At 31.2% G+C, this 12312-nt stretch overlaps 1 protein-coding gene across 1 annotated transcript; it reads left to right on the plus strand.

Annotated features, from left to right (window-relative positions):
• The first annotated feature begins 979 nt into the window (after positions 1-979).
• Positions 980-10732, plus strand: LOC125074443. The gene is made up of 5 exons (XM_047685787.1): positions 980-984; positions 4867-5152; positions 6454-6600; positions 8733-8831; positions 10480-10732. The coding sequence occupies exons 2-5, from the start codon at positions 4867-4869 to the stop codon at positions 10635-10637; spliced, it is 690 nt and encodes a 229-aa protein (XP_047541743.1). The 5' UTR covers positions 980-984; the 3' UTR covers positions 10638-10732.
• The last annotated feature ends 1580 nt before the right edge of the window (positions 10733-12312 follow it).

Genomic DNA, 12312 nt, shown 5'->3' on the forward strand with positions numbered 1-12312 from the left:
TTTTTTTTTTTTAATTCTTGTACATATTTGCTGAAAAATATCAAATTAAAATTTCCATATTTAAATAGCGCGTAAAAACGCTACTTTGATAATATGGCGCTGCAATGGTGTCGGTGACGTCACTTGTATTGTAATCTGTGGCACATATAATCCAGATACAGTAGGCAAACGAGGTTAACAAGCAAGTGACGTCATCATAAGCCCGACCGATCAGGAGGGTTTTTGTGTCACGTGACAAACGTTTAAAAAATCCCTTTTTTATGGATTTTTAAATAAATTTATTATTATTTTCAACTTTCGTTAGTAAATAACCATTTTTAAACTTATAATATATACTGATTACAATAATATTTGACACTTTATTTTTCGCATTGTCAATTAGTTTATTATTTATTTATATTCCACTTAAAGCAACTAGTTACGTACACACACATCAAGAGGACTGATGATGCAGCGATTCCTTCATCGTGAGAACCAAACTAAGTGTAACATTGCAAATGTGATTTTATAATTTAATTATTATTTTATTTCATTCCAATTACTTACATCGAGTAGTTTAGACATGCTAATTAGGAAATAAGTTTTATTGTAATTTATTTTAATTAAATTAGTTTAAATTAGTTTTTGGTTTTTTTTTCGACCTTTCGACTGTAGCTAACGTAACTAACTCAATAACAATAACAACACCGGTAACAAGAAGAATGATTGAATTCTACCCCCTATATATATTATTCCAGCAGATTTATTTAATTTAGAGTAATATCAGGTGTAACTTTGTACCCTTTGTTCTTTGAAGCTTCAAAATATTTATCGTACAAAATTAGGACGGCATAAAATGTGTATATTTACGGTGTAGAATGATTTAATTCGCAAGCTCTGTATTGTTTTAATCTGTACGTATTATCAATTACGAAGGCAATCTGTTATGAAGCATATTTGGATTATTAAGTCACATCGTGTCGTCGGAATACATCGCTTCTGAATGTGAGATTTTTGTTATATTATTATTCAATATAAATAGTATATTATATATACTTTACGGGTTTTATTACAGTGCTTATTGAAGTATAAAACTTTGATATATCTTCAACTTTAAGCGAGCGTTTTTAAGGAACGTTTTGTTAGACAGTTTTTTGTCCGCAAAAAAACCTTTTTTTTTTTAAATATCTAGCCTATATCCATTGTTAAGGTTTTATAATGATTGGTGGTTTAAATTTTGAAATTAGAATACATGCATATTCAGAATAAAATTTTTGCATCCTTACGAACTTTTTCTGTCTATTCCAATATTATCAACGCAAAAATAACTCTGTAATACTATCTGCCCGTTAAATTTGATGAAACTGAATACGCAGCAAGTTCGACCTTCCAGGAAGGACACAGCCTTTACCTAAAGGGGATGACAACTACTTTTTAAAATATACATATATATATGTATATAGTTTTAATTACAATCTTCAAGTAACTCAAATACTGTACCCTTAGTATTTTCAGTATACGTACTTAAATAATATATCAAACTTTAGAATGAGTACAACTGACATTATATCTTAACGATACTTATTCGTACATTAATATTTGAAGATCAAAAAGCTTTCGAGATGATTAATGAATCTATAGTCTATTCCAATCGTAGTATGAATAAAGATAAACAAACCCTTACATTTACGTATTTCATGCAATTTGCTAAAAGTTCAGCTGTATTGTGTACTAACAGTTCTTGATAAATATATCCTTACTTATAATACAAGATCAATCCACTTAACTACTTATATCCACTTTAACTTTACTCCCAAAGCTTAAAACTTAAAGGTAACTTCGTCGACGTTCAAAACGCCATTTTTTTTTTTAAATATACAGTGAATATAATATTACTCAAGCTCTTTAACGATGTTAAATATTATTTATTTGTCTCTTGTCCTCTTGTGGTGGAAATATACTACACATACGATGTACTTACTATTAATATTTAAGTACAGTGAAAAATGGGAAAGCCGAGATGATGATCTTAACCTATGATTTCGGGTTCAAACCAGGCAGGCAGGCACCATTGAATGTTCATGTGCTTAATTTGTGTTTATAATTCATCACGTGCTCGGCGGTGAAGGAAAACATCGTGAGGAAAACTGCATGTTTCTAATTTCAACGAAATTCTGCCACATGTGTAAGGAAACCCGCATTGGAGCAGCGTGGTAAAACATGCTCCAAACCTCCTCAAAAGTAGAGGAGGCCTTAGCCCAGCTGTGGGAAATTAAAAAAAAATAGAATCAACAATTAAGATTTACATCTTGAAACCACTGCGCCATCGCGCCTCTAATTATAAATACATATTTACGAAATACAAAATCTCCCAAAACATCAAAAGCGTATCAAGTATTGTTCTAGATAAATATTTTAACGAAACGGGCGTGCCGTTCCTAACTATTGCAATACATAACGAATAAACCTCTTATGTACCTCACTCCACGAATACATAAGCCTTATGTACCAAAGCCTTCGATCAATACCGGATAGTCTATCTCTTTCTAACACCATCTCTGTCTATAGAACCTTTTTAGATATGAGATTGTATTTGATTTTAGATTGTATGGCTCTATAAATAAAGACATTTATTGTTTATCTTTCATTTTAGCTTCAAATATTTATTATGAGTGGAAAATCATTGTGTGTATTAAATGGCAAAGTTATTTCAGTACGTATCTTTGTATTATATCGTGGTATTCTGTTAGTCTGAATAATTTATGGTGACTAAAGGGTTAATATGTAAGAGCAGACGACTTTCCATTAAAAGGGTTCACTTATGGAATAATAAAAATTACAATCAAACTATGTGTTATAATTTTGTAAACGTGTAGGTTTCCTCACGGTGTCTTATTCATTAACATCAGATATACCTCACCACGTTATAAACTCAATGATAATTCACAAGATTCTCTCACGGGACCATTGACGTACATGATTTATAATTTTTTTGAAACATAACTCTGAGATTAATTTATAGATGTCACTTAAGAATTACATAGACAGCGCTTAACTCGAAAATATCCAAAATAATTCACTTAATAATAAATATATGTCTGTGATACTTATATGTATGTAGGAGTTTACGTAATGTACACACCCGAATCGCAGGATAATTATATACCAACAAGCATAGGCGAGACAAAGAATAGTTAAAATTTCTCATGGCACCAATGTTTATGGTAAGTGGTGACCACTTACCATAAGTTAGACCACAAGCCCGTTTGCCAACCAATAATATAATAACATATGTACGTTAGTTTTTAGTTACACCGTATTCAATAGATTTTACTGCGACTCAGGTTTGTACATTACGTAAAGTCCTACATATAATATATAAGTATTACATATATATATATATATATTTATATAGAAGCGACAATAGTGCAATGGTATAATGGCCTAGCGATGTATATCGGAGGATCGATATTAATCTCTTGGGCTATTGTCTTAACTTAACTCAAGTTTTAAGCTTCAATGGAAGAGTCAATAATATTAGTAATTCCTTATCCAATCAAAACATAAATGTGAAATGAGAGCTTTCAATATTATTATATAGGCCTTGTTTGTTGACTTTAACGACAAAAGAAGTGAGATCTAAATGGGTGTCAAGTTCAATGGTCAGTCCTGAAATGTATTTATAACTAAATAAAAGATTCTGCTTATAACTTAGGAGAATATATTGTAACCTAAGGTCTGACTTTTTCCTTTGTATTCACCTGATTACTTATCTGCATGCCAAATTTGAACTTTCTAGGTCACCTGGAACTGGGTTAGAGTTTTGATCTATAGGTCAGTCAGTGATAAAAATGACGATTTTTGGACGTTAATATCCAAATAACTGTTATATGTTAATGAAATTTTAAGCACATATGTATCTCGCGACTCTCAATATATGAGACAAATTTGACACGTTTATGTTAAATAGTTTTTGAGTTATGAGGGGGTCGAAAGTGGCTCCAAATGGTTCGTGTAATATTACACACAGTGCTGCTCGCCAGTTCTTTTACTTGAACTTGGCTTGACACGCTAACGCGTGTCTAGATAATGGGGCATTGCTCTAATTCTTTAAAAAAAAATACCATATTCCTACAAAATACTGATTGCATCGTGAAACTTAGATTGTGGTGCCGTCTAAAAAAACATGGCGGCTTATTAATAAGCATCGATACGATACAAGTTAGACAAAAATATAAAGTCAATCCAAAGGCACGGACATCATGTATTTGGAGTTATAACGTATTAAAAATAACTGAATCCGAATTATTTCGGATATATATTTATATCAGGGATGTTATGGAGCTCCGTAGCCCTAACCGAAACGATCGGATATCCGAAATAATAATCAATCCGTAAACGAAATCGAATGGATAAAAAAGAAAGTTTAGTATTTTGCTTTTGTACTTAAAGTACCTAATTGTATTTTAAGGCTTTTGTGAATATAGTAAATAATAGTCTACATATAAAATCAAATTGATATCTTGTAATTTTTCTTTTTATAATTTCTAATTAAGCAAACAAGAAAACAATCCGAATGATTACGTATCTTTAAACTTATCTGAAACCGGTATAATACTACATAATTCATATATTCGGTATCCGTATCCGAAATAACATATCCATACCATGTAGGTACCTATAGATTTTACGTAAATGTCATCTGAAAGACATATCTCCGAACTCAAATACAACAGGCATGTTAAAGATAATTAATATTCTGATATTTTTACCTGCGACCTTTGCTTGGACAATGACAATGGTTGAAGTAAAAAATACCGACGCATTTGCATTCAAAGAACATCCCTGTTTGACTCAACAAACATTTTAATCAAACCATTGTTTTAGATGAGAGCAAAAATCGTTTTCACCCTTCTGGGCGTTTTACAAATATTCCAAGCACCCTGTATCGTCACAGCCGCCCAATCGGCGGTCTCTGACGCGAACAGCGATCCAATCAGCGTGCTCGATGCTAGAGAGAGACAGCGAGATACGCCCGAAGTTGTGTTACAATTGAAATATGATGGCGGGGAACTGAATAAGATATATCTAACGCAGTTCAGGAAGGAGAACAAGGGATGGGTGCCCTCAGTACCGGCTCGAGGCAACTTGTGCACGGACCTGTGTCGCGCAGGTCTTATTTTTTTTTATTTTTTCTTTTGTTTCGATTTGTTTGTGTCTGTGGTGTTTTTGTGATTTTTTTTTTGAGATTTGGAGAATAAATTAAGGTAAGTTACTTTTATAATAAATTTATTTTTCAATAGATTCGATGGATTTAACAAATAACATTGCAATAACAAAATTATGTCCATATTTTGGAAATAATTTTATCAGTTTATTTTATTATTTTCATAATCGATATTTTTAATTATATTCTGTCCCCCAAAACGTATCACTGGGACAAACACGTATTAACAAAGTGTATTTTAAGTTATGTTAAAGTTAAATTGAAACGCACTTCCTTATAACAATCATAATGATAAAAGATCTAGAATGTTCTTTGTTTAATTAAAAAAATATTTTAAAAGAGGAGAGATTATTGCAATTAAATCTAAGAAAAAATATTTATTGTGATAGAAGGAAAACTGAGAATTATTTTACGTTACGTAGTCGTATTTGGAAAAGAATTCGTTATACAAATTATCTTTAACTTTGAATTACTTAATGTTTATCTTAATTTAATTATAAAACAAATAAACATATTTTAATTGTATATATGTTAAGAATATTGCCTTTTTAATCTGATTTTTCGCCATTTGAACGTCAATGTCAGAGCTATTTATGTTTTAAATCATAAAAGCACATTAGACTTAATCTTAGTTAATGTATTGACAATGTACTTTCAACTTTACTTGGTGTAAAGATAATAATTTCATTTTTGAATCGTAGTTCTTTCTGAGAAAAATATATGGTTCATTTTCTTGTCTTTCACCAATGGACACAATAACGTCTTATGGTGAGGATGTTTTATAAACATTTTAACACTGATATTTTAAGATATATACATACTTAATTTCGATTTAGAAACGAAATTTGTCGTATATTTGTTTTGGCATGTACTTGTAAATCTTTATTGACTGCGAATTAAATAATTACAAATATACCATATAATATTATTTTAATCACAGCACAAATAAAAAAAATAGGTATCGTATTCAAAGACTACAGTTTAAAAATTGTAAACGTATAATTACATTGTTTCGCTTTCTAGTCAATCAGGATGATTTAATATTAAATAGTAAAGTAAACAGAAGAGAGAGAGAAGGCTTCGAGCATATTCCAACATACTAATCACACACATCGAAGATTTTCATCCGACCATGTAGGTTTCCTGGAACTCGATTTATTTAAGACTATAAAGCACATTGAAGTCCAATGCATGTCCAGGTCTACAGCTGCTAAAGTTAATACTAATTTTATCAAAACACTTCCCAGGTCTCGGCGGCAAAACTTGTGGCTCGACGTGTCTGGACTTAGTACCGGTTGGTCTGAAGTCTGCTTTGTCCAGCAGCAACGAGACGAATCTGAAATACGGCGAGCCCAGAGTCGCTGTGTGCCCTGTGCTTTGTGACAATGGTCTAGGTGAGTAGTTAATACAAGTTTAAAGACAGACATATAAATAAGGCGACTGCTAGTGTTCCTTCGCCCATTGTAGACGACTCCTTACCTATTCAAAATTGGGGCGTCAGGACCGGCAGATATGGAATTTCGATATAAATGTTTATTCAAAGAATTCGAATTAAAGAACAAGAAACAATTAATGACAATTTCGTTAGTAATACTTTTGTACATACGTAACAATACATATGTATCCGCGGTGGTTGGTGGTCACGAGGGAATTAAAAAAACGTCATGATGACGTTCGGTATTCAAGCTGGTCTTATCCCCAAGTGTTTCGCATCAAATAATTTAAGTATGCAGTTAAAGGCCGGTAACGCACCTGCAAGTCCCCCGGTGTTGCAGATGTCCATGGGCGGTGGTAGTCACTTTCCATCAGGTGAGCCTCCTGCTCGTTTACCATCTATGAGATAAATAAAAAACCTTAATTTTTCATACATGACAAATAATTATAAAATTTTATGTTAGTGAACTGACAGAAAAGAGTTAACTGAGTTGTTACTGAAAACTATTTCTCGTTAGAATCTACATTCCGAATCGATGGTATCTATTTTACAAGCACTTTTGAATCGACATTTTACAAACTATATTAAATGAAGCTACCGTTGGAAATGTAGAATCTATCGAGAATAACCGGTAACAAACCAGCACGTATATGTTGTTGTTTTGGTGGTAGAATAACGTATGATGATGGTACTTATCCCGTCGGGTATGTACAAACGCCCGATAAAGCTAAGCTAATATAACACTCTCCAAACGCTGGTGGTTAATTTGTCAGAGTAAACTTATTTTCATTACTTGAAGTGAATAATAAGTTTAATTCATTACAAAATATGTAATAGTAATTCTCGTATAAGGAATTACTAACAGGTCTATAGACTCCTTCAGTTAAGTTTAGATCGTGAAGAATTTACTCAAGAAAACAAGAATGAAACCGGCGCGTAGTACGTAACTGACGCCGGTCATCGGTCGTCATTTGACGTAAAATTACAGCCAATATTCACCAAATAAAGAACGTCAGTCATACGACATTATTGGTTAGACTTTTTTCTCGTAATTGAAATTTAATTAATAAGAGAACTATTATCAATCGTCAATTAATTTCTATTAAATAACAAATTGTTTTAAATTTCAAGGTAAAGTAATATTTTCTAATTAGATATATACGATTTACAAGTGATGTGTACAAACACAGGTGTATTCACTGCTCACATTAGCAGCCTGTAAATTTCCCACTTCTGGGCTAAGGCCTCCTCTCTCTTTGAGGAGAAGGTTTGGAGCATATTCCACCACGCTGCTCCAATGCGGTTTCGTGGAATACACATGTGGCAGAATTTCGTTGAAATTAGACACATGCAGGTTTCCTCACGATGTTTCTCTTCACCGCCGAGCCCGAGATGAATTATAAACACAAATTAAGCACATTAAATTCAGTGGTGCTTGCCTGGGTTTGAACCCGAAATCATCGATTAAGATGCACGCGTTCTAACCACTGGGCCTTCTCGGTTCTCTCACTCGTAATCCGATGGGACAACAAATCATGATTGGAAAGAATTCCACACACAGGACTAACGACATTACGTACTTTCCGAGCACAGGGTTGTACACACTTCCCGTTTCCAGACTCATAGTTGTTCCTGGGAATTTTTCGACAGAAATCCAATATTTATCGGACTTGGTGTTCGAACCCAAGACCCTGGAATCTGTGGCCTTACCAATGAGACAGTCAAAGAGCAATGTTCATATGAGCAGAGGTGGCAACATACCATCAATTAGCCCTTTAAAAAGTTTATTAAGACTAAATTAATAAATAAATCTTATTATTTATTAAAAGAGTACTTTTAAGAAAAAAACGCCTGGATTTAGGCTCGGTTTCCATCTCAGGACACTAATTATTGTAAAAAAACAGCATTGTAAGTCTGTTTATTTGAAAAGAGCAACTATGCGAGTTTCTTGCCGTTTGTTCTCGCTGGAGGCTGCTTTCCGAAACGGTGGTAGTATTTTAATATCGACGATTCAAAAACGCTTCATTGTGAAGTTTACTTGAATTAATTTGATTTGATTAGTTAATGTCACAATTTTCGTCTATTTAACAGGTCAGCCCCTTTGCAACTGTGAAAGCAAGACACCCAAGTCCGTAGATTGGAACTCCGTTTGCGGCACATTCTGCGCCACAGATAACTATGTGCTGTACGGTAAGTTTATTTATTATCAACTAGTTATCCGTTCTGACTACACAAAAAGGGTCTATAACAGGGATGTTATGGGGCTCCGTAACCGTAATTGAAAGAATTCGAAATAAAAAAATATATCTTTTAACCGATACGAATACGATACGAAATACAATACGAATACGATAGTTTATTTTAAATTATATATACATATACAATGTATATATTATAATGTATATAATAGCCTACAAATAAATACAAATCGATATCTTGTTGTTTTATGTTTTCAATTTCAAGATAATTTAAAATCCGTAATTAAACTATACCAAACAATCGGATAATACGAAATAATTCCCGGTAAAACAGGTAAAATATGCCGCAGACATTTTTAACTTTGCCGTTTCATAAATTCAAATCATTTGTAAAAAATACTTTGATAAAGAAGGCATATTATTCGATACAAGATTACATAGATGATAAAAAAGCGTGGAATTAATGCTCGTTGATTTCCATGCAGGATATATAACATAAATATATAATTGTATTTAACTAACATGACTGTATTTTTAGATATTGAAAGAGAGTAACTACTGAGTTTCTCGCGGGTTCTTCTCCGTAGAATGTACGTTCCGAACCGGTTGTAGCTTCACTTAATATAGTTTGTTAAATGGCGACTCAAATGATAGCTCTGCTATATTTAAAATCAAAACCAGAAGCTTTCATTCAATCTATCTGCATACCACTTGCTTGTTAAGAAAAAAATCTACCACCGTTCAAAAATAATACCAAATAGAACCGGTGAAAAATACTCACCGAGACTTTTCGTTCTTTTATATATATTTAAAAAATTGTATTTCTATGTGAAAGCCTGTAGGCGAATCGTTTAATTCCCAAGGCGTATTATCATCTACGTCATTAGTTTTAACATCCTTTAACACTCATACGTTCCTTAACTGTTTTTTATAATTTTACATTTGATCTTATGAACAAACAATTCATAATTATTATATCTTAATATAATAATATCAATAGTTTATGCAACACATTAAGAACAAATATACAACTATGTACATTTATTTATACAGGTAAAGGTTTCACTACGTATATAAGACTAGTGTAACCAAAAATATTAACGTCAGAACAGACTCATCCTTTAGTACCATATACGGTTCTGCAAGTATGATTAGAAGGAGCTTGAGATTTTCCTTTCATACCAGTTAGGCTTCTACGATAGATTTACGATACGATAGGTTTAATCCTTATTTCGTCTACGAATTTATCGTAGAATGATTATTTTACGTAGCACGTCTACGGTTCGCTACTATGCTACGATTTTGTTAGTGTTTGATTTTTAATTTTTATTGTCTGATGCTTAAATTTTCATTTTTTTTTTTTTATATATTTAAAAAAAAACATAGACATAAGTAGGGTTTTTTGGCATTAATTATTTCTATACAAATATTCGTATATAAAAGTAGAAAGTACTTGATCAACGAATCAGTTTAAAATCGAATATCAACGATAAATTGACAAATGTTTTGTATAAATAGTCATGAAAGATAAGTTTTACTTCAAAAAGTTGTTTATCAGTATTAAAAATTGAATTACGCACCGGTACCATTCTTATCCTTATCTTATCCACTTAACGTAATAAATATTAACTATTATACAGGCTGCCCCGTTTGTGACGAGTCAAAACCCTCATCAATCCAAGTCGCCAGCTCAAGGGTCCTCAATACAGCAGAGGGCTGGAAGTCATGGTGTAATGTCCAATGCCGACAGGGGCAAGGTGGAGCGGCTTGCAATTGCGACCGTGCCCCCTTTCAGTAGACGGAAATACCAAAAAGACCAAGCAGACCAACGAAGAAAATGAAATCCAAATTCACAAAAATACCATTGTTATAAATTATTTTTCAGAAATAGACTAACGCAATATTTTAATGATTTAATAATTATATTATTAAATATGAAACATTATAATATAATCATTAGTTTTACAAGTTAAAATAATTATATATATCTTAAACTTAAAAAAAAAAAATTTTTTTTTTTACTAATTACGTTACGGTATTAAATATTCAGCCTCATCAAATTGAAATCTAAATAAAATATTGCATTTATTACAAGATTAAGATATATGTAACAGTTTAATATTAATTATAAATTTAATAATTAAAAAAAAAAAAAAAAATTGCATGACCAGAGTTCGTTGACGGCTTAGGTAAGTCATTTATTTTAATAATATACCACTTATAATATAACTATAAACATAATCGTTTAATATAAGGTGAGTACATCGCTATTTAAATGATAAGTGTAAAGATTTTGTGATCAGTCAAATAATTTATCCCGTTACAATCCTATCCTTTCCTTCCCATGGTAGCGAAGCACGAGTTAGAAAGAGATAGAACACCTACTAACAATTCCGGTTATAATTCTTTTGCCATATTTGGCATGATCACATTATCTTAATAGATTAACATAAATATTAATATAAATAAGTTATATCTGTATATATACGACGGAACTGTGCGAAAGACAATATATAATTAAAATTAGCAAAGGAACTAACATAAGTTAATCCTTTAAATATATAACGTATGTTTAGATACATTCAATTCTATTAAATTATTTTCATTTTATTTTTTTTTATTTTTTTTTATTTTCCTTTTTAACCTACCAGTCAATTACTGCCTGAGGCCTTTTAATAACGGACATAGTCTATTACTACATTTAAAAAAAAACACCTCAAAGGTCAAAGGCACATTAATTTGACTCCCTAAATTTTTCAATTTAAAATATTCGTGAAATTAGTCGTTGAGTAGTCGATTTAAAAAAAATAGAACTCGTTTTTCTACTTTGTAAATATGTACATAAACAAAAAAGGCACATTTATTTGAAAAAATAACTTTGGTTTTTTTTTAGCTGATATATTTTGAAAAAGGAAAAAATGTGTATGCCTTATATACAAAAAAAAATATTAAGAGCACTTACTTTATTCTCGGCTCCATTATTTCACACTGAATCTAAACTAATTTAGCAGCTTCAATTAAAAACCATAGACTTAAAAAGTAACAGATATCCAATGGAAGGATTTATACAAAACAAAAAAAAAATCTCCTCGAATGCTACCTTTGAAAAATCGATACTTGTAACCCCTAATATGTCATGGTTCAAAGATTACCATTTTGAATATAATAAATACATATTTACATATATAATTAAATTTCCAAGATTTTTTTTTAATTTTTATTAAATACCAAAATTTACTTTGTTGTCTATCAAAATAACTTTCTAAGACACGTATTTTAATTATTTTGATGATATTTTTTATATTATTTTATAAACACAAAAAATTAATACTTCTTTAGTTTTATAAAATTATTTTCGTATAATAATAGTAAGTTTAACAAATTCTAAATATCTCTTTGATTGAAATGAAAGTAATTAAATAAAATCAAAATTATATTTCTACACGTTATAAAGACATTATTAAAATTATAAG

The sequence above is a fragment of the Vanessa atalanta genome, chromosome 27, assembly GCF_905147765.1.
Source record: "Vanessa atalanta chromosome 27, ilVanAtal1.2, whole genome shotgun sequence".
Taxonomy (NCBI): domain Eukaryota; kingdom Metazoa; phylum Arthropoda; class Insecta; order Lepidoptera; family Nymphalidae; genus Vanessa; species Vanessa atalanta.